At 44.0% G+C, this 23,864-nt stretch overlaps 1 protein-coding gene across 8 annotated transcripts in view; it reads left to right on the forward strand.

Annotated features, from left to right (window-relative positions):
- The first annotated feature begins 1,448 nt into the window (after positions 1-1,448).
- Slc18b1 (solute carrier family 18, subfamily B, member 1) overlaps positions 1,449-23,864 on the forward strand; it is a 31,111-nt gene continuing 8,695 nt past the window's right edge. The window contains exons 1-9 of one of the 8 annotated variants that reach the window (XM_006512918.4): positions 1,568-1,773; positions 3,336-3,475; positions 8,348-8,443; positions 8,778-8,851; positions 9,628-9,735; positions 10,483-10,630; positions 15,379-15,535; positions 20,883-21,019; positions 23,650-23,751. In XM_006512918.4, the coding sequence (XP_006512981.1) occupies positions 10,523-10,630; positions 15,379-15,535; positions 20,883-21,019; positions 23,650-23,751 (504 nt within the window). In that variant the 5' untranslated portion in view covers positions 1,568-1,773; positions 3,336-3,475; positions 8,348-8,443; ... (1 more) ...; positions 9,628-9,735; positions 10,483-10,522. Of the gene's footprint in view, positions 1,774-3,335; positions 3,476-8,347; positions 8,444-8,777; positions 8,852-9,627; positions 9,736-9,794; positions 9,819-10,482; positions 10,631-15,378; positions 15,536-20,882; positions 21,020-23,649; positions 23,752-23,864 lie in introns of those variants that run through there. The other 7 variants (NM_183116.2, NM_001358812.1, XM_030245356.1 and 4 more) reach the window with 7 other exon arrangements.

Raw genomic sequence — 23,864 nt, forward strand, 5'->3', positions numbered from 1 at the left:
TTTAATTGCATTTATTTATTTATTTATTTATTTATTTTGGGGGGAAGGGCACAAGTGTCCCAGTGCTCGCTCGTGTGCAAGTTGAAGGACAGTGTGCAGTGTGGGAGAGTGGGTTCTCTCCATCTGCCATGTGCATCCCAGGAATCTAACTTGGGTCGCAGTGCTAAGCAGAAAGTACCCTTAGCTTTTTAGCCATCTTGCAGGCCCAAGGATATATTTAAAATGTGTGTGTATAATATATATAATAACATATATATATTATATACACATACATATATGCTAAGAGTGTAAGAATAGCTGCTGATTGCAGAGGGAAATAGATGTTAATATAAATGGAAAAATTAGTTCAAAGGTTGTAAATACAAAGTCAAGAAAAGTTCTGATAGAGTCCAAGAAAAGAAGAAAGAGAGAGGTATACGCATGTGTGTGTGTTGGGGGGGTGGGGGTGGGGGCGAGTAGGTCGAGGTTGGGTGAACCAACATCTGCAGTTAATGCCAGTCCAGAAAGTGAGTTTTTAAAAAGACAGAAAGGAAAAAAGAAAACCATAAAAGAAACAATTGGAGGAAAATCTTCTGTGGGTCGAGGTTGGGTCAAGGTTGGATCAGAATGAGAACACAGTGTAATATAATCGCAATTAGCAGTGGTGGGAATGGCCAGGTAGACCAGTGGTTAGCACTTACTGCTCATCCAGAGGACCCAGGTTCAGGTCCTGGCACCCGTGCTAATTGGCTCCTTTAACTCCACCTCCAGGGGATCCAACAGCTTCTTTGGAACCTACACTGGCATACACATACGTTTTTAAAATTATTTGTAAAGGTTTTTAGTAAGATTGAGCTGAAGAGGTTAGGCTTCCATAAATAGCCTGGAAGAACCTTTGCTCTAGCTAAGCCTGGCGTCTGGAGCGGTTCCCAAGTTCTTTGTCTCAGAACTACTTCTAGCCTGCCTGGAATTTCTATATAATCTTCAATATCTACAGTAATAGAGACTGTGCAAGATTCACTTTGCTGAAGTACAGTCCTTTCCCAACAATTCTATTGTAGACCCTAATGCATTAGAGTAAAATATTAATCGTCTCTGTCACCTCTGCTAGCAGGTCAGCATAACGGGCAGCATACAAAAGTTTCATTCATATTAAAATCACATCGACTGCAGGCGTGTGACTCAATCCTTCCCCTTGGCCTACATTTCCAAACTTAAACTTTTCCCGAATAATAAACAAGGAGAAGACAAAGTAAAAGCCAGGCTTGTGCTGGATACTTCTGTGTAGAGAGAAAGGGGCACTTGCCTACGCCTCTTGTCACTAAGGTATGCACAATCCGACTGACTAGGTCATATAAGCCTTAGTAAGCCTAGCTGTGAATATGGAAAAGCAAGACAACGACTACGACGATGACAAAAATGGACCTATCATTCAAAGACATAGCAAGTGAGCGATCAGTTTGCAAAGCAGCAGACACCTGCATCCACAGAAGGTTTCCACAGCCAGGCACACGAGCTTACTTTCTCCTCTTTATTTGGAGCCCACGATCAGCATGGGCGGAGACCACTGCTCCGCCCCTGCACGCCCAAGCTCCCGTGGGTCCCCGGTTCCAAGGATCAGCGAGGTTTCTTGTCCCGGCTCAAGTCTTCACCTCTGGACCGGAATGCGGAGTCCGATCCCCGCAGCTCGCCCGCTGCCACCGCACCTCGCCCGCTGAGCCTGGAGCGCCGGAAGACCCCGAGAGCGGCTCATGGACGAGGCGGGCTCCCCGGCTCCTGCAGGGACAGGAGGAGGTGACTGTTTTCAGCGCGTAGCTCGCCATGGGCTTAGGGCCTGTGTCTTTAGGATATAATGGCTTAGCTTGTTTTGTTGTTGTTGCTGCCGCTGCTGTTGTTGTTTCTGAGACCTTCAAGCAGGGTAGGGTCTGGCCTGACTGTGCGATCCCGGCCAGTATTTCTTTTCTCCTGTTTGGGGAATGCATACGGGTACTTCCCAAACCTCTGCTTTTTAAAGTAGGAGATTTCAGAATGCTTTCAAATTAATAACACCACATCATAAGGCCTAAAATGTTCTTTGGTGTTTTCTGGCGTTCCTCTTGTAACTTTCTCTCGTTTGAAGAAGGCTTCAACTCGGACATATCTATATGAAATGAGTTCATATGTGTGTGTGTGTGTGTGTGTGTATACATATGTATATGTGTATATGTGTGTGTGTGTGTGTGTGTGTGTGTGTGTGTGTGTGTATGTGTGTATGTGTATATGTAAGAAATTAATTATTTTTGTACCCCAACAGCAGTTTCCTCTCGTTTCTCTCCTCCCCTCTTCTCTGTCCTTCCCCCATCCATTCATCCTCTGTTTCTATTTAGAAAAAAGCAGGCATCCCATGGATATCAACCAAACATTTGACATATCAAGTTGCAGTAAGACTGGGCACCTCCCCTCAGATTAAGGCTGGATCGAGGCAACCCAGTATGCAAACTCAGGCGGTTTTCAAAGGATTCTTAAGACTTCCTTATTTTGCATAGATTTTTTTTTCCACCTGGCCTTTAATGGCTACCTCTGGAAAAATAGATTAAATAATAATTATTCTCCTCTTCCTCTCCCTCCTCTTCCTCTTCCTCTTCCTCTTCCTCTTCCTCTTCCTCCTCCTCCTCCTCCTCCTCCTCCTCCTCCTCCTCCTCTTCTTCTTCTTCCTCCTCCCCCTCCTCCTTCTTTGTTCCCCCTCAGAATCATTTAATTTAGAAATGGCTGAGGAATCTGCTTGGACATTTGAAACTCAGTGATTGCTTGGTTCTTTGACAGTTTAAACAGGGATAAAAGTGTGAAATGAGTTGATTTAAAAGACCACTAGTCAGTGTGGGCAGTGACCAGATTTACATATTTGTGAGAATGGACTTTGCAGAGTGTTAAGTTGGTGAACTTAGAACCAGAAGAGAGCTGGCACAACCAGTTTGCTCTGGTCAAGAGCTAGCATTTCCTGTTTAAACACTTAGGCTCTGACTGAGTCTGTGTGGCATATGAAGCTAGTAGCTTAAGACTATATTTCTTTAAAGCCTGGTGCCCTTGGCAACTAACCCTGGTGTTCATCATTGAGGGGGTTTCTGAAAGAAGCAGTCGAAATGGCTTAATATTTTCCATGTTGAAATTCTAACGGAAGAGTCTCCATATGAAAATGTTTCAAATTTGCAGTGTTATTCCACATCTGATTTCTGTTTGGTTATAACTATTATATTTAGAATAGTCTTTTATCTCAACAACTGTTCTCTGAGTCTGTTAACTCCGTGTAAAATACCACTCGTGTGTTTTACCCAGAATCCCAGTTACACCCTTGTAATAGCAATGCGTTTGCATTCAAGGTGATGACCCTGGAGGAAGTACAAGAGAGACATCCCGGCGACTGTCAAGAGAACAGATTTTTGTGCTGGTATCAGCAGCAAGCATGAACTTGGGTTGCATGATGACCTATTCCATCCTTGGACCATTTTTCCCTAAGGAGGTAAGACATTTTTATACTGCACAAACTCTAATTTTTAGAAAGCCCTTCAGCTATATAATTTTAGAGATTATAAAATATAAGAATTTTATAATGAGGGGGCGTGGCTCAGGAGGTAAGAGTGTGTCCTGTTCTTCCAGATAACCTGAGTTCAGTTCCCAGCATCCATGTCAGGCCACTCATATCATCTTTAACTCTAGTTTGAGAGGGATTTGGTGCCCTTTGACCTCCATGGACACCATTGCTCGCATGTAAATATCTCCACACACATATACATATACACATAATTAAAAATTTTTAAAAATCTTTAAAATAAATAAAATATAAAAATGTATCTATGGTTTGGTTAACATGTGTGTGTGTGTGTGTTGTATGACAGTTGTAATGTGTGTGTGTGTGTGTGTGTATGTGTGTGTGTGTGTATGTGTGTGTGTGTGTGTGTGTGTGTGTGTTGGGGGGGAATTGTTAGCCCATGTGTGCACAGAGGTCATAGATCAATGTTGGGCTTCTTCATCAAGGCATCATCTCTCACTGCCCCTGAAGCTACCAGTTTAGCTGGACTGGCTGGCCAGCAGCCCCCCACCCCCATCCCCGAATCCTCCTGTCTTCATCTCTTAGTGCTAGTGTTACAGATGTGTGCCAATAAGCTCAGCTTTTTATACCGGTGCTGGGATCCAACTCAGGTTGTCCTGGTTACACAAAAAGCACATTACCTACTGAATCACCCTCCTCCACACACAGCAAGACAATATTTCTTAGTGTCTAATATGTATTTTAAAAAAAAAAAAAGTCAGACCATCTTTTTGCTGGGTAATTCACCTAAAATATATTTGAGACTTTCTAAGTATTATTTCTTTTACCATGTAGCCTGATTAATCTTTATTTGAAGTCTATAGCTAAAAAAGGGGTTGAATCACTAAATGATCAGGGTGCCAATTCTGTCTTCTGGTGTTGGGCATAATGACTTAGGCAGTTTTAGCCAAGTATAATGGCTCATGACTTTACTCAGCGCACGCAGGAGGCAGAAGCAAGCAGGGATCTTCTAGAAGTGTTGAGGCCAGCCTGGTCTATAAGTGAATTCCAGGCAGCCAGGGCCATAAAGTGAGACTTTGTCTCCAAAGAGGGTTGGGGAAGGTGAGAAGGGGGTATAGTTGTGGCCCAGGAAATTCAGTCTGAATTTGTTAAGAACTCCGGAAGCAATGTTTGCACAAAGGAAGGATTCTGATGAACGTTGCCAGGCTCCCTCTAACCTTTGCCCTCTCCATGGTGTGAGGAACGGCAGCTGTGACATAAAGGTTAGACTGGAGTATGGAGTCCATGCACACAATATGGATTGAAGAGAGCTCATTGTGTCCAAATGTTTATTCTGTGCATCTTGCCAAAGTTCTAGGTCCACAGCCCACTGACAACTTCTCAAAGCTCTTAAACTGCCTGGATAGCCTGTAACCCTTCCCTCTGGGTGCAAGTGGAGAGGGCTTCCCTGATGAAGGAGCAGCAGAGCTCAGTAAGCATGGAGCACTCACTGGTTTTCAGCACCACGCCCCCTCCCCCCCAACATTCCCAGAAAGTGAGAGAACGGCAAGGGTCCCATTGTTTTACTTTAAAATAGCAGTCTCAGAAGAGAAGGCTTTCCCAATTCAGTCCCATTTCACTGGAAGGTTAAGTTTCTATTCTGTGCTAAGTCATAGATATATATGCTTAGGTAAGGAGAAGCCAGGAAGTGGCCAGGAGCAAAAAAGACGAGAAAAGGAGGAAGAAAGGAAGGAAGGAAAGGAAGGAAGGGAGGGAGGGAGGAAGGAAGGAAGGAAGGAAGGAAGGAAGGAAGGAAGGAAGGAAGGAAGGAAGGAAAGGAAGGAAGGAAGGAAGGAAGGAAGGAAGAAAGGAAGGAAGGAAAGGAAGGGAAAGGAAGGAAGGAAGAAAGGAAAGGAAGGAAGGAAGGAAGGAAGGAAGGAAAGGAAGGAAGGAAGGAAGGAAGGAAGGAAGGAAGGAAGGAAGGAAGGAAAGGAGAATTGGTTCAGACTCTGGGTATTCTTTAAGGAAAAGATGGCGAGAAGAGACGATACTCAGGGACAAGGAGTGACTAACGCTTGGTAGATTATGTATGGCCAAGGAGAAAGATGTGCCACTGCCTGAGACTTCTTCACTTGAGTCTAAGTGAGGTGTGGCTTGAGAAATTGCAGTTCCTCTGGTAAATAACAGAGAGGAGTGGCATCATTGGAGAGGTGGTCAGGGCAGAGCAAGGTGATGCCATATTCTTAGGGAACAGGAGGCAGCTCACTGTGGCTTAAACTTAGGGCAGGGCAAACCCTGGATAAAAGGCTGGGGCTCTGAGGGGCAAGCTGCAGCTGGAAGCTAAGAACACTGCAGTACACACCCAGGACTTGGCGGCTGGGAGAACGTCAGAGTGGTTGGCCAGATTTGGGTTTTGTGAAAAGATGATAGGAGGCTCTAACTCAGCCTTCCTGGAGCTGTGACCCTTAATACAGTTCCTCATGCTGTGGTGGCCCCCAACCATAGAGTTCTTTTTGTTACTCTAAACTGTAATTTTGCTCCTGCTATGAATCATAATGTCAATATCTGATGTGGCCCACGTGAAAGGGTGATTTGATTCTCACAGAGAGGTGGAGGCCCACAGGTTGAGAACCACCTGATCTGAGGGTCTAGAAAGTATCTTAGTTAGGGTTTCTATTGCTGCAATGAAGCACCAGGACCAAAAATCAAGTTAGGGAGGAAAGGGTTTGTTTGTCTTATACTCCCACATCACTGCTCATCACTGCTCATCATCCACAACACTGCTCATTGTTGAAGGAAGCTAGGACAGGAACTCAAACAGGGCAGAATCCTGCAGGCAGGAGCTGATGCAGAGGTGCTGCATCCTGGCTTGCTCCTCTTGCTTTCTTATAGAACTCAGAATCACCTGCTCAGGAGTAGTCCTACCCACCATGGGCTGGGTCTTCCTCATCAATTATCAATTAAGAAAATGCCCCGAAGACTTGCCTACAACTTGATCTTACTGAGGCATCTTCTCAACTGAGACTCCCTCTTCTCCAGTGACTCTAGCTTGTATCAAGTTGACATAAAGCTTGCCAGTACAAAGGGAAGAACCAACTGAAGTGCAGTTTCTACAGTTCTGCACTCACAGCACAGGTCACTTTTATGGCCTCGAAGGCACAGGGCTGCTCCTTTCTTTCTAGTGAGCAAGTAGCTCTTCAGCAACACACACTGTGGTGTCCTCTAATCCAGGACAACTGTGCCTCTGTCGCCTGGAGATATCTCAGTCCCAGGACTGTCCCCTGCCCTCAAATGTCAGTTGTAAACCCCCTGAGTCACAAGCTCTAGCCTGAAGCTTGTGACTAACTGGCTACAAGTTGAGGTTCATACATACCCAACTTTGGGTTCAATTAATTTGATTAATTGGCCACAGAACTCAGGGAACCACTTAAGGGCATGGATTTATTATACAGAACATGCATAAGCCAGTGCATTGGGTGACATGTCACTGATCAGGAAAACCCAAATTTTCAGCTGTGTAGAAACCCTATAAGCCCCGTGCCTTTGGAATATGTGGACACCTCATTGTATAGCATAATAGTTTACAGATTGGGTATAGAAACTCAGCCAGGTCTGAAATTCCAGGCTCTCTTTGCTCTCTCTGTGATAGTTCTACCCCAAAGGTTTGAGGCAGGGTGGTTCAGTGGTTAAGAACACTTGCTGCTCTTGCAAAGGACATGAGTTCAGTTCCCAGCACCCACACAGTGGCTCACAACTGCTTGTAACTCCAGTCCCAGGGAATCCATGCATCCAAGGACTCCTGCACACCTGTGGTGCACATATAGATACTCAGGTGCACACACAAAGTAGATTCAGAGTAACTAGAGCAAGGTTTAGATGTCCCTGGTGGGACAGACTCTAAAGATTAATAATCCCAACTATGGAGAGTACACTGTGGGGAGTGTCTTTGGTCATATGATCTGTGGGAAGCATCCTTCATCTGCATTCCTCACAGGACAAAAAAAAAATTCTTCCCAAATTAAGCATGGGCAGAAGCCACGGAGCCTACTGGCTGGGCCTTCCTATGACCCATTTGCCAGTTTATGACATTTTCTCTCCTTGATGTTTTTGTTTTTTCGTTTTTTGGCTTTGATTATTTTCTTCTAGAACTGGCAGCTGGCACATGCTTTGTGTTTATTTTGGGTGGAGTGCAATTCTGTAAAAAGAAGTGATACCAAAAAGGAAGTCTGTCTACATCAGCTGTTTCCTCAGCCGCTGAGAAGCAGGCTCAGGTTGCCTCAGCCTGAGCATTTGGGGTTTTAAAAAACTCAGAGTTTTACTCAGTAAAGAGATGATTGATTGATTGATTGATTGATTGATTGATTGATTTTGAGGCAGGGTTTCACTATGTAGCCTTGGCTGTCCTGGAACTCACTCTGTAGACCAGGCTGGTCTCTAATTAACAGGTTTGCCTGCCTCTGCCTCCCAAAGGCTGGGATCAAAGGCATATGCTACCACACCTGACTGGGAATTCTTTATGGACAAACTTAGTGAATTACTTTCATATCAGACTCTAGACTTTACCATATCTTTCCTTACCTTGCTTATTTTAAAATAAATTTTTGAAATACCAGGAATGGAAAGGTTTGAGCAGGACATAGGGTAGGGCCAACCAAACTGAGTATATACAAAAAAGTTCCGAGGAAGCTGCTACGTGGTAAGTGAATGTTTACAAAGAGAATGTCCATTATGTGGGCATTAACATCCCCGCCCCCAATCTTGGAAATTACTATCCATATATGAAAGTCACAAAGGTGATGTTCCGACGTCATCCTCCTGTCTTTCCACCAATGCTGTTGTATTCCTGTTTCTGTTCCTTCTAAGGCAGAAAAGAAGGGAGCCAGCAACACCATGATTGGAATGATCTTCGGATGCTATGCGTTATTTGAATTGCTGGCATCTTTGGTGTTTGGAAAATACGTAAGTGTTGGCAATCATATATATATCTATCTATCTTAATCTTCAAAAAATCATGGGGTGAGTTATTGTAACTTCCTAATCTAGAATTTCAATAGATACGGAAATAATGCCATAATATCTTTATAAATTACGTCACTGTTCTCTCTTTGTGGTTGATTTTAGTCCCTTCCATGCCTCTGGACAGTGTACATTAAAATTCTTGTAAATGATTATTTTTACATGACATTAGACCACATGCTTTCCTGCAGTTTTATATATTGTACTAGGCTTGTCTATGTAAATGTAGACTTGTTAAAGCAATCCATTTATTACTTTTCTTTGACTTTTATTGCAGCTTGTACACATTGGAGCCAAATTTATGTTTATAGCAGGAATGTTTGTCTCAGGAGGAGTTACAATTCTCTTTGGGTAAGTAACTTTCTAATGTCTGGGAACAAGGACTGATTTCATAGTCTATCTGCTAAAAATGTTAATGGCGTTAAAAGTTTCCTTAAAGTTTTATTGTTACTATATGTTTATGGGGGAGGGTGCTGTGCAGGTGGAGGGCAGAGGACAATACGGTGGCATCGTTTCCTTCGCTCCACCTTTACGTGGGTTCCAGGTATCGAACTCAGGTTGCCAGGCTTGTGCTGCAGTCACCTTACCTCCTAAGCCATCCCACTGACCCATTAATGGCTCTTTAAACCAACCAGCACTCTTTTGTCAGATGCTCACCCTGTGATTAACGGAGGGAGGTGGGTGGGAAGCAGATAGAAACATGGTTGACCTTAAAGAGAGTCCTCCAAAGTCTTCTGCTGAAGCAGACACGGTGATGAAGACCTGTAATTCCAGCTCCCCAGAGGCAATAGAACCTCAAGTCTGAGGTCAGCCTGCGCTATCCAGGAGGACCCTGTGTTAAAACAATAGAGAAAACAGAACTGTGGCTCCTGAATCCATCCACCCCACTGGGACTCCCGTGGCTACTCACGATGGAAACTTAACAGTCTTCTGAGTCATAGAAATGTTTTGCTTAGAGAGAAAAGAGAATCTGTTTGTTACAGACTCAGCTCAAAGACCCCTGGCTGTGGATGCTGAAACTCACCATCAGATATCTTTCTTAGCTTCCTGCTTTTTCTCTTCTTTTGTGTAATGTTCCTAGACAGGCTCCCCCAACTCCTTTTGTTTTGTGGTTGTTTCTGAGACAGGGTATCACCATGTAGCCCTGAGTGGACTGGAACTGTGTAGACCTGACTTGACTGGCTTGGAGCTCACAGAGATCTGTCTGCCTCTGCCTCGGAATGCTGATACAAAAGGCACGAGTTTGCTCTTTCCCATCACTATCTGCTAATAACAAGATACCAACCACACAGGATTTGCACTGTGCTAGGTGTCAAAGGTATCCAGGAAGTAACTTAAGTCCTGTGAGCAACTTAAGCATAGCTCTGCATGACTGTTGGTGGACAGTGGGTGAGGCCTTGGGTTCAACACAGCACCATGATAAATAAGTAAATAAATTAAAAGTAGAGATGCGTTTGGTAAGATGAGCATCAGTTATAGCAGACAATATGACTGATGTTGAGAACTTCAGCATCCTCTGATTTTGATACCTATGGCAGGTCCTGCCATCACAGTCTTCTATTGGTCCAGGTGAACCATAGTATTCCAAGGAAGCCTATTTAGAATAACCATCTTGGAAACCAGTTATGCCAACAAAAAAGGGATAGCTAAGCTGTCATGGCTTGAAATATAACAAAAATTCAAAACGGTAATTTCCTATCAAAAAGTGTGACAACCAACCCCCCCCCCTTCCCACACCAGGGCTTCCCTGTGACATCCTGGCTGTCCTGGAACCCCTCTGTAGACCAGGCTGGTCTTGAACTCACACAGACCCACCTACTTCTGCCTCCTGAGTGCTGGGATTTAAGGCGTGTGCCACCACCACCCAGCTGACAACCTATTTTATCGAGTAACTTTGGAAAGTGTGGTTCTCTTCAGGGAGTATAGTGAATTAAAAACTGAAAGCAGTTTGACATTTGATAGTTGTCATATTTTTTTTTTAGTGTGTTGGATCAACTTCCGGAAGGACCGATATTCATTGCCATGTGTTTTCTGGTGAGAATAGTAGACGCCATAGGCTTTGGTGCGGCCATAACAGCATCGTCATCCATCCTTGCTAAGGCTTTCCCAAACAATGTGGCTACAGTCATGGTATGTAATTTGAACGTATTCTTAAGTCCTTTCTTACATGGCCAAAAGATTTGTTTGATTTCTTCTTACATATGTTTACCCCACTCTCTGTGTATGTTACCCCTTACATATCCCCTTCACTGTGATTTCCAGTTCCAATAGCAAGTGAAAAAATGAAAAAGCACAGCATTGCTGGGTGTGGTGACACATACTTGTAACCCACTACTTGGGTGGTTGGAACATCAAAAGTTTGAGGCCAGCATGGGTGACCCTATGAGTCTCTGAAAAACAAAGCAAGCAAAGAAATGGAAATCAATCCTCTAGCACAGCTCTGCTCCAGGAAGAGAGAGCTTAAAGAGAAGTGGGAACCGGGCACACGCCTTTGATCCTAGCATTTAGGAGGCAGGGGTGGGGGGTGGGGGAACGACAGGAGGATCTCCATGAGTTTTAGTTCAGACTGGCCCACACAGGCAGGCCAGTCAGAACTACATACTACATAGTGAGACCCTATATCCTAAGAAAAAAAACCAAGAGGCAGTGACCTCTAGTGTTCCCTCGATACACTTCCTGGTCTCTGCACTTTGATGGGGAAACACGGACCCAACATTTTCCTTGTTAAATCACTCTTAAAATAGTTTTAAACTATTTATTTGTTTTCTTTTAAGTCTGTATGAGTATTTTGCCCACATGTATACATGTATACTACATACATGTGTGCCTGGGGAATGACAGAGGTCAAAAGAGGGTATCAGATACCCTGGAACTGGGGTTATGATGGTGGTCGCCCGCCATATGGGTTTGGGAATGGAGCCCAGGTCTTTTGCAAGAGCATATGATCTTAACCACGGAGCCACCTCTCTAATCCCTGTCCCCTCTCCTGCCTCCTTTCTTTCTCTCTCTCTTTCTCTCTTTCTCTGTCTTTCTTTTTCTCCCTCCCTCCCTCTCCCTCTCCCTCTCCCTCTCCCTCTCCCTCTCCCTCTCCCTCTCCCTCTCCCTCTCCCTCTCCCTCTCCCTCTCCCTCTCCCTCTCCTTCTCTCTCTCACTTTCTTTCTTCCTCTCTTTCAGATCTGAGTAGCATTTTCCTGTCTCCTTGTGAGCTATGAGTAGGTCCTGGCAGAGGTGCACATAGCTTTCCTCTACTTTAGAAGTTATCTCTCATGGCTCAAGAGAGACCTTGTGCTACTTTCCCCAGATTCATGTAGGAGGCCTCAGGTTGTCTTGAAATTCTCAGAGCACTTCTGTCTTGTCTGAGGAGCACCCGTCCGATTTTGACTTTTCTGACTATTGCACCTGTCAGTTTATCATTGAGTCAACTTACTCCACATCGGACTTGTTGACCTCTTAGAGAGCTGGTGTCCTGCAGAACACCGTGGAATGTGCTGCCAAGGAGATTCCTATGAGCCATCCACTGGCAGTGAGATTGGCAGGGGAAGTAGACTCCTCCCCTTTAACCCCCTTCCCCCATCCCCCCAGTCCCAATCTTCCACGGAAGATTGCAGCCAGGGCCAACACGTTTCACACATTACTTAATCATGTGTGGCCTCTGCAGACTTTGACTGTAAAATTGTAAGCCCTTGTAGTGGGTTGGTCCGATGCTGCTTGTATTCTAATGCTAAATTCTGGCTCTCAAGATCTGGTTGCCCCTGACAAGCAGATCCTCATGGGCACACCAAGAGATGCTATGCAAACCTTGTTCCCCAATTTAGCTGGTCAATAAAAGGTTAGAGCCTGTGGTTGGGCAGTAGAGGGAGGAAGCAGGACAGGAGGATTGAGCGAGGGGGTTGCAGGTAGAGGAGAGAAGAGGGAAGAAAGGACATGAGGCTGGGGGAGGCCGCCAGGAGAGGAGATAGACCTGGGGTAGGCCGCCAGGAGAGGAGATGGGCCATGATCTCAGGGCCAGGAGAACAGCAGTAATACAGGGCATTATGGCTGGGACATAAGTTAGAACAGCTCCGAAACTGCCCAGTCTAGGCTTACAGTTTGTAAATAAAATACCTGGATTGTGTGTCTTCTTTACAGGCTAGATAGACTGCTTAATTCCATTCAACAAGCCATGGGTGTATTTAAAGCCCTAGAAAACTAGATTGATTTAAAATGTTCCAGTTTCCTCAACATTAAGGTTCTTTTCCACAGGACTGCCTTGTTTATTTTACCTTTAGTTAATTTTATGCAGCATAAAATCAGAAACGTATGAAATGGAATACAGAATATGGTAAATGTTTGACACATCGCATTGCTGTTCTGACTGCAAGCACACATCTGCCATCCAGGCACCCAGTGCCCGAGCTACTCCAAGACGGCTTCTTCCCAAGATTCCATATCTACGCATGCATACGAATACATATGCACACGTACACACAAGTACATGTGCACACTTATACACATGCAGACAGGTACATATGCACACGTACACACAAGTACATGTGCACACTTATACACATGCAGACAGGTACATATGCACACATACACACAAGTACATGTGCACACTTATACACATGCAGACAGGTACATATGCACACGTACACACAAGTACATGTGCACACTTATACACGTGCAGACAGGCACATATGCACACGTACACACAAGTACATGTGCACACTTATACACATGCAGACAGGTACATATGCACACGTACACACAAGTACATGTGCACACTTATACACATGCAGACAGGTACATATGCACACGTACACACAAGTACATGTGCACACTTATACACGTGCAGACAGGTACATATGCACACGTACACACAAGTACATGTGCACACTTATACACATGCAGACAGGTACATATGCACACGTACACACAAGTACATGTGCACACTTATACACGTGCAGACAGGTACATATGCACACGTACACACAAGTACATGTGCACACTTATACACATGCAGACAGGTACATATGCACACGTACACACAAGTACATGTGCACACTTATACACGTGCAGACAGGTACATATGCACACGTACACACAAGTACATGTGCACACTTTTACACGTGCAGATAGGTACATTTGTATACACACACATATGCACATACATACACATGTACACACATGTACAAACATACATGTGCATATGGAGTAGCAGAGTGATTCTCTTCCCTCCCTCCCTTCCTTCCTTCCTTCCTTCCTTCCTTCCTTTCTTTCTTTCTTTCTTTCTTTCTTTCTTTCTTTCTCTCTCTCTAGATTTATTTATATTATGTATATGAGTACAGTGTAGCTATCTTCAACACACCAGAAGAGGGCATTGGGTCTAATCACAAATGGTTGTGAGTCACCATGTGGCCACTGGGAATTGAACCCAGGACCTCAGGAAGAGTAGTCCGTGTTCTCAACAGCTGAGCCATCTCTCCAGCCCCCTTTTCTTTGCACAGTTGATGACATACTCTTCACACTATTTAACACCTCACTAATTTTACTGATAAACTCACATTGGTGGCTACAGTATCTAGTTATAAAACCCATCCATTCTCTCTTTACTGGCTGTGTACACTTACACCGCATAGATATCTCCTAGTTAATTAAAATGCTAGTGAATATTTACATCATTTGCATCTTTTGTTCCTTTGTTTAGAACAGGGTCTCATTTAGGCCAGGCTTGCTAGAACTCTCAACAGTTGACCTTGAACTCCTGGTTTTGGTGCCTGAAACCTTTCTCTTGGGTGCTGAGATCACAGGTGTCTGCCACTGCACCTTGCTTCACATTGCAAACAGTGCTATAGTATCAGTGTGTGAACCAACATCTCTCTCTCTCTCTGTATAAACTGTGAAGTGACATTTTTAAAAGTAGTACTCTCATAATTCTGTTTTTGCTTACATTTTTGAGAATTTCTACATGAGTACAATATATTTGTATAATTTCCACTCCTTTTCCTTAGTTTACTGCTTTGTGTGTGTGTGTGTGTGTGTGTGTGTGTGTGTGTGTGTGTAAACACAGCTTCCACCAAGTTCATCTAGTGTTGCTCATACGTCTCTATGCTCAGCCCTGACCACAGTTGGATAACCAACCCGGGGCTCCCCCTGGAGGATACTGATTCCCTTTCTTAGCAGCCATTGGTTGCCTATAGTGCTCACCTGGGGATAAAGCTCTGTGAGATTTCTCCCATCCACGGGCACGTCAGTCAGTTAGTGTAGTCACTATGCTGGTCTTCCTCAGGTAACTGTATTGTTGGGATGTCATGGATGCAACTTCCCTGTCTCATGCAGAGGACACTCTCTCATCGCAGATGTCCTGGGCCTCTGGCTCTTTCCATCTTCTGCCCCTATTCCTTGGTGCTCCCTGAGACGTAGGTATATGGGTTGTAGTGCATGTATATCAGTTGGTGTTGAACACCCTGTGACCAGTTGTATTTTACATTTTGACCAGTTGTAGATTTCTGTAATGGGCTCCAGCAGCTTAGAAAAGAAACGTCTTTGATGAAAGGTGGGAGGTGCACTTCCCTGTGGATGTACGGACAAATATTTCAAATGTGGTTACAAACTATACTGCTTTAGGAAAATGGCAGTTACCAGGGTCTATTTCCATGTCTATGGCCTTACCAGCCACAGGGAGGCTAGCTAGGTTTACAGGACCAGGCATTTTGAGATGGGGTCTTACTATGCCACCCTTTCTGGCCTGGGACTCATAGACATCTACCTGCCTCTACTTCCCAAGTGCTGACATTAAAGGTCTGTGTCATCATGCCTGACACTAGTAATTCTTCATCTAAAATACATGAGCTAAATCCTCGTTTCATTTTTGTTTTTTGTTTTTTTTTTACTTTTAGGGAAGTCTTGAGGTTTTTTCTGGACTGGGGCTGGTAGCAGGCCCCCCTTTAGGTGGCCTTTTGTATCAATCCTTTGGCTACGAGGTACCCTTTATTTTTCTGGGGTGCATAGTCCTGCTGATGATACCACTCAACCTATACATTTTGCCTAGTTATGGTAAGTTCAAACTTAATACTCGCTTTAGACCTTTTATTTTATTTGTATGTCTTTGTAAAGGATACATTACGGTATGTTGGCTTTTAGTTAATGTAATCAATGATACCTCTTTTGCCACACCCTCAAAAACTGGCTCTCTTTCCTAAAACATGGGTAATTAATTCATGAGAACTTTTGCTTACAGAGGACTAGGGATAAAGCTCAATTAGCAGACTACTTGCATCAAGTCCTAGGTTTGCTCTCTAGCTCCACACAAAGAGAACGATGGTGGTGCTCATCTTTAAAGCACCTCAGCTATAGGGTGAGTTTACGGCCAGCCTAGGTTGCATGAGGCCCTATCTTCAAACAAACAAACAAACAAACAAATAAATAAATAAAAGCATATCACAAAAATTTCTAGGTTTTAGGAGGATCAAAATACTTAATTTCTCCTCACAAGCCATTGCCATTGGGCTGAACTAAATCACCAGAAACTGCTGTGGGCAACACATTTTGTCTACAAAGCAGTAAAAGCAAGGTGAGATCCCTATAAGTTCTAGGCCAATGTGGCTTTAGGTTCTTTTGTTGTTTTTTTTTTGGGGGGGGGTGGGGTGGGGGTGGGATGGGGTGGTTGAGACAGGGTTTCTCTGTGTAGCCCTGGCTGTCCTGGAACTCACTTTGTAGACCAGGATGGCCTTGAACTCATAAATCTGCCTGCCTCTGCCTCCCAAGTGCTGGGATTAAAGGCGTGTGTCACCACCCCCCCCCCCCCCCCCCCCCCCCCCCCCCGCTCGGCTTGTTGGTTTGTTTTTAATACGGTCTCACTATGTAGCCCTGCCCACCCTGGAACTCACACGCCCAGAGATCTTCCTGCCTCTACCTTTCCCAACTCTAGGTTCTAGGTCAACTTTGTGTACTTAGTGAGTTCCACGCCATCCTGGGCACAAAGTGACACGTTTGTTTTTCACTCCGTGAGTTTCTTTGAGATACATCTCAAACAAACTAAAACATTCAGTGTAGCCGGTCAAGGCCAATTATTCCTTCCCAGTGGGCCTTCTGCTTGTCTGGAGCAGTAATAGTTACAAGGACACAGTAAGATAATAGTTCCTGGCACAGTAAAGGAATCATTCCGGGTCAAAGTTTCCATCCCCACATAAATCACTAATCACAGTGATAAGCAGCTGCATACTGTCATGGTTAACTGATAGGAGCTAACCAGGGCAAGGAGCACAGAACACTTTGGGCCATCAGGTTCTTAGCTGTGGCTCATTGGTAGTTCCCTTTGGTCCAAATGAAACTTACTAGCCAGGTTATGTACATTGTAAGCATTGATTCTTAGTAGGGTAGTCAACTTGTATTCTTGCTAGGTTACTATGGGGAACTGGGGAGAACAGAGCCAGCGAGGCAATACCACAGTAAACCACAAGGTGGTGCTTATCCTCTTTGCAAGTGTAAGGAATCAGTTTTTTGTTTGTTTGTTTTGTTTTATGTTGTTTTCCCTTCGTTTAGCATCCTGGGCTATGTCCAGGTATGATGGCTAAACAGTCAGCAACAGACCTGGGGAGATGGGTCAGCAGTGAAGAGCATTGGATGCTCTTGTAGAGGACCTAGGCTCAATTCCCAGCAACTACATGGTGGCTCACAGCAGCCATCTGTAATGGAATCTGATGCCCTCCTTCTAGTGTGTGTCTGAAGACAGCTGCAGTGTCCTCATATACATAAAAAAAAAAAAAATCTCAAAAAAAAAAAAAGAAAGAAAAAGAAAAAAAGAAAAGAAAAGAAAGGGGTTAGATTCTCATGTAGCAAAAGGAAAAAAAAAACTCTTTATTACATTAGGAAATGAGAAAAGATAGCTAAGACAGGCTAATTAAAACTGGAATTTAAAAAAATCCCTAAGGTCGATAATATTAAGTTTGGAGTGTTCCTAAATAAGTGCACTCTTACAGTTATTGAAAGTTTTAATGCCATTGAAAGTTTTAGGATAGATGTTACAGGAAATCTCCAACCCAAATAAACCCACGCAAAGAAAACACGACTCAGTTAATATGAATAAAACTGCATGCCTAGATTGGGCAGATCTGCCGCTACACTACCATCTTCCTCATCTGTGAGACCCCTTATTTGCTTGTGGTTCCTCCAGGCCACGGGCTTCTGCTCCACTTTCCTTCCACCCCCTCTGTCGTCCTCTCTTCTCCCTCTCCTCCATCTCGCCCAAACTTTCAGCTCCACCTTCTCTTCTCCTGCCCAATCACAGGCTCTAGCCTTTGTTTTACAAATTAAGTAGGGGGGAGGACTCATTCGTGTCCTAAGCCCCTCCCTGGAGAGTGGAATTAGCATCAAAATACAAGCAGTCCCTGGGCCATCAGCAACTGTAATGAAGTTGTCTTTTGTTTTGACTTGTGAGCAGTTAGAATCCTGTGTTCAATACCTGCTGCTCATTCCTTCCACCCCCATGGCCCGCCATACTTAGGCTACTTAGCATTGTGTGTTAGGAGTCCTTGACCCATTTCCATATCTGCTCTCCAGTTGTTCCCTGATGTCCTGTTCTAACAGTCATGGCATGCCACGCCTCTCATTAAAACCCTCAACCTGAGAATCTGAGGAGCCTGCTTTACACCATGGTGACAGGAGGATCTATGGAGTTACACAATAGTCCCACCTCCTTTGTGGGCCACATACTACAAGACCAGAGCACACATCAAGCCCACTTCTACTAAGTTTTGATGTGTGCACACATACTTACGGTAAAGTTTAATTTAAAATTAGGCACAGTTAAGAGATTAACAATATGGGGCTGGTGTGATGGCTCAGCGGTTAAGAGTACTAGCTGCACTTGCAGAGGAACAGAGTTCAAGTCCCAGCATCCACATGGTGGTTCACAACCATCTGTAACTCAGCTCTCAGGACAGAGCATCCTCTTCCGGCCTCTGAAGCACCAGGAACACATGGCAGGTTCCTGGCACAGACGGACATACAGGCAAAACACCACATACACATTAAATAATTAAATAATTGTAAAAGGAGATTAGCAATAATAATGAAAGCATAAAACAAGTACGATTACTATAATTAAAGTTGTTTAAAATTTAGAAACTCGTTGTTTCTGGATTTTTCCAGTTATTATTGTTATTATTATATAATTTTTTTTTAAAGACAGGGTTTTTCTGTGCAGCCCTGGCCATCCTGGACCAGGCTGGATTTGAGTTCAGTGATGCACCTGCCTCTGCCTCTTGAGTGCTGGGATTAAAGGCTTGCACCACCACGCCCAGCCATCCTTTTATTTTAAAACTTAAAACAATCGGTACATTTTACTTATTTCATTTTCTGTGTGTGAGTTTTTGACTGTGTGCATGTCTGGTGCTCACAGAGGTCAGAAAGAAGGCATGTGGGCACTGGAAACTAAACCTCTGTCTTTTGTAGGAGCAGCTAGTGTTCTTTACTGAGCTATATATTATAACAGATAATGCTTTCTGTATACGCAAGAAATGTAACAGATTAAAACAAAAGGTTTTTTTATAATTAAAAAAATTTTTTTGATTTATTTATTTATTATATGTAAGTACACTGTAGCTGTCCTCAGATACTCCAGAAGAAGGCATCAGATTTCATTACAGATGGTTGTGAGCCACCATGTGGTTGCTGGGATTTGAACTCGGGACCTTTGGAAGAGCAGTCGGCACTCTTAACCACTAGCCATCTCACCAGCCCTTAAAATTATTTTTATTTTAATATTATATTATTTGTTGTTTTCTCTCTGTCTCTGTCTCTGTCTCTCTGTCTCTGTCTCTGTCTCTCTCTCTCTCTCTCTCTCTCTCTCTCTGTGTGTGTGTGTGTGTGTGTGTGTGTGTGTGTAGCCCTGTCTGGCTGTCCTGCAACTCACTCTTGTAAACCAGGATGGCCTTGAACTTAGACTCCAACAACCTCTCTCTCCCAATTGCTGGGATTAAAGGCATGTGCCCCATGCCTGGTTATTTTTACCATTTTAAATTGTGTGATGGGGGCTGGTGAGATGGCTCAACAGGTAAGAGCACCCGACTGCTCTTCCGAAGGTCCTGAGTTCAAATCCCAGCAACCACATGGTGGCTCACAACCATCCGTAATGAGATCTGACTCCCTCTTCTGGTGTGTCTGAAGACAGCTACAGTGTACTTACATATAATAAAATAAATAAATAAATAAATCTTTAAAAAAAAAATTGTGTGATGAGTGCAGAGGCTTTGGAGCCCCTGGAGCTGGAGCTACTGGTGGTTGTGAGCCACCTGATGTGGGTACTGTAAACAGAACTCTGTTCCTCTTAAAGAGAAGTGAGTGCTCTTAATTGCCAACCCATCTCTCCAGCCCATCTTTTGTAATTTTCAATTCAAATTCATTGAAGTTCAAAATCCACTAAGATCAACTGCCTGCTGGCAATACCTGGCTATGCCACAAGGTGGCACTATACCCTCTCTAAAGTAAAATACATACTCTGGTTTGAGGGTTGCGCTTTTGAATGACAGTATTCTCTGTATTCTGAAAATTTCCCTGAGAATATTACCTAAAATAACAAAAGTTTGCACAGTCTTTGAATATTTAGATATTGCAGATAGCCATGCTGATACTCAGATAGTCATGAACTTGGGTTAGGAGACTGGGAGACATGATCTTAAATGATAAAAGTCGTTCACACAGTGACACACCGCCTTCCAGTCTCTCAATGTAGGGTTTAGTTTGCACTCACAAAAGTAACCAGGTCTTGTTTTACAAAGAAAATTAGGAACCCCCCCCTCCCATGACACACACACACACACACACACACACATACACACACCCCTGGTGGAGCTCGAAGCACAGATGGTGATTTCTCTGTGGCTGTTCATGCCACTGTCCCATCCAAAAGGCCTTACTTCTAGATTATAAGGTGAAAACCTCCCGGCACACACTGATTGCACTGGACAGACACTATTTGTGTTTGAAAACCTGAGATTTGCTTTTTTTTTATTATTTTTTTTTTATTTTGGAGTTTTGTTTTGTTTGTCTTTTGAGATCAGTCTTACGGAGCCAGGCTGGCTTCACTCACTATGTAGCGGGGGATGAAATGAATTCCTGAACCTCCTGCTTCTACCTCCTAAGTGCTGAGATGCTGAGTATATGTCACCACGCCAGGGTGAAAGGCAGTCTTTTCAATAAAAATTGATCATGCCTTCTAAAGATGAAGAGTTTGGAAGCTGATGTAGATGATACTATTTAATTTCGGGCAACCCAACTGTACAATTCATTTTTATTACTAGATAGATAGTCTTACCAGCTTTGGCCCTCAAAGAAAGTTAAAAGATAACGCTAAGAGATGGTAATTGCGATGATGTATCTCTGTTTCTATTTTTAACCCAAGAGTCCGATCCAGGGAAGCAGTCCTTCTGGAAACTTGTCACCTTACCCAAGATGGGCCTCCTAGCCTTCGTGATCATCTCTCTCAGCTCCTGCTTCGGCTTCCTGGACCCAACCCTGTCTCTCTTTGTCATGGAGAAGGTAAGCACCGAGCTCTGCATGTTGGCCCTGATTATGTGCCCTCAGGCTCCTTAGCTGTTCTAAGGAGGGAGACAGGGAGCTGCGCTCTGGCCCCTCAGTGTTGTTCTTTGAGGGATGCGACTCTGTGATCTGGGGCCTGATCCATTAAGAAAAAAATCTTCTCCTAGAGTCCAGTACACTGTCTCCTTCTACCTAAGACCTTGCTCATGCTGTTCCAGGTCTGGGCGGTCTGTGCAGGCATCTTCCATATTAGCTACCTAACTAGGACAGCTTTTCTCTAATTGTGTGAGTTGTAAGGAGGCATTACGAGTGGTCACTAGGTCAATGGGTCACTAGGTCACTAGGTCTTCTGATGTGAGTTGTCCTCCGCTCCCTGATGTCCCTGATTTACTTTCTCTTTAGCTATTTGATATAATCAGATGACTATGGTTCATACTACAGACTAGGAGGAAGGAACCAAGAGTCTCTGTTGCTGAAACATAAATGCTGGATTCCTATTATCTATCTTGCTTTTCACAGTGACATACCGTCTTCTGCACAGACCCTGCCCTCCTGAAACCATACCTAGGGCTAGGATCCAAGAACATCCTTTTTTCTTTTTTTAATATTTATTTATTATTTATATGTAAATACACTGTACACTGTAGCTGTCTTCAGACACACCAGTAGAGGGTGTCAGATGTCATTACGGATGGTTGTGAGCCATCATGTGGTTGCTGGGATTTGAACTCAGGACCTTCGGAAGAACAGTCAGTGCTCTTAACCGCTGAGCCATCTCTCCAGCCCCCAACCCTTTTTCTTTTAAAGGCAGTCACTGATTTTATTCTTTTATTCACTGTGAAAGGTGAGGGTCATAGAAGCCATGAGGGATAAGAACATCCTTTAATAAGTTCTGTGTGTGACCTTTTTTTTTGTATACATAAAATTTGTGAAACAGTGTATATAAAAAAATATTAGTTTGTAGAAATCAAATAATATGTTTAACATCAAATGCTACAAAAATAAAACTTCTAGGATTCTGATTGGTGGTTGGAATTTTTTTTTCCTCCTCAGAACAAAGTATTACCCATGTACAAAGTAAGGAAAAGTTAAAGGGAATTGGATGAAAGCTAACCTTTTTTTTAAGAGTCTCGAACATTTTTGCTTATTATAAAAAAACATTTTTGTTTCTTATATAAAAATATTGTACTAATATATATCCTAAAATTAATATACCCCTGCATGTAAAGCGCCCTACCCTGTCTCCTTGTTCTTCCCCCCACCTCTTCCTTTTTTATTTTTATTAGATTTAATTTTTTTTACTTATTCGTTTTAGATCCCACTCACCGTCCCCCTCTCTGTTACCTGATCCTGAAAGACCCCGAGAGGAGCCCCTCGCTCAGGCCTTGGGATAATAGTGGACCCCCAAGAACTCACGAGAGACCAAGCTTGATGCAAACCACACAAGACTTTATTCGGGGAAAGCCAGAGCTCTGGGGACGACTCATATCCCACGCAGGGGCAGAGGAGTCGACCCCGAGGGGAAAGGGGTCCCAGTTTTTATAGGCCCTCAAGGGGAAAAGGAGAAGGGGAGAGTAGGGGATTTCCAGATCTAAACAATGTCTATTCTAAAATGATTGATTTCTCAAGAAATGGGTATGGGAGGGAAACAAGGAAGGAGTCTAATGCAGGTTCAGGAACTCCGATTGGCCCCGATTGTGGTTGCTGGGGAGATTTTCCGACTCTATCCCCAGCAACCAATACCACAAACACCAGGCAGTGAGGTGCAGCAGTGGGCACACACCTGGGTTCAAGGAACGGTCAGAAAATTGTCAGACACACGGGTTCGAGGAGCGGCCAGAGCATTGTGTACCTCTATTTTTCTAAATCAGTGAAGCTAGTTCTGCTAACAATGAAATCTATTTTGCCAATTTCAGGGCTTCTGTGACCTTTTACATTCTTCTGTCGGGATCTTTCAATCCCACAATCCCTCCCCCCTCCCCTTCTCCTCTGAGCCAGTGATGGCTCCTCTGGCTATGTTCCCCACCCCCACCTCTGTCTGCCCCAACCTGGCACACTTCAAGTCTCTCCATGGCTAGGCGCATCCTCTCCCACTGAGGCCAGACAAGGCAGCCCAGCTAGAAGAACATATCCCATGTACAGGCAACAGCTTTTGGAATAGCCCCTGCTCCAGTTGTCTTGATTGATAGCTTGACTAGATAGAAAAGTATCTAAGAAATTAGTAAGATATATCTCTGGGTAAGGCTTGAAGTTACTTCCAGACAGCACTAATTAGGATGCCCTCAGTGTTGGAGCATCATCCCAGAGATGGGGCTGGATGAACCACGGGAAGAAAGGAGGAAGCCAGAGAGCGCAGGTACTCTGTCTGCCTCCTGGCTGCCACCATGCAAGTTCTCTGCTCTCCTGCATCCTCCCCTCCAGGATGCTCTGAAACCATGAGCCGGAATGAGCTACAATCTCTCCCTTTCACACTGTTCCCTAGGCACAGCCATGGCCAGCTAGCCACAACAGGAATACTGCGTGTGACTGATAGACTTCTGTTAGCAGAGCTCAGGCAGAGGAGGGAAAAGGGGATGCTTATTTTAAAGGGAGATGAAGCATTCAACTTTAACATGGCATTTCTTTTCCAGTTCAGTCTGTCAACTGGATACGTGGGCCTGGTCTTCCTGGGTCTGTCTCTATCCTACGCCATTTCTTCGCCGCTGTTTGGTCTACTCAGCGATAAGATGCCTGTATGTACACCGACCGAATTATTCTTGAGTTGTTTTGCATGTTTAGATCTATAGCTACCTCCCCAGAATTCCAAAGCTCCATTGCTTAAATCTCACACCTTCAACCTGAGAGA

This window comes from Mus musculus, chromosome 10 (assembly GCF_000001635.26).
Source record: "Mus musculus strain C57BL/6J chromosome 10, GRCm38.p6 C57BL/6J".
NCBI classification, from domain to species: Eukaryota; Metazoa; Chordata; class Mammalia; order Rodentia; family Muridae; genus Mus; species Mus musculus.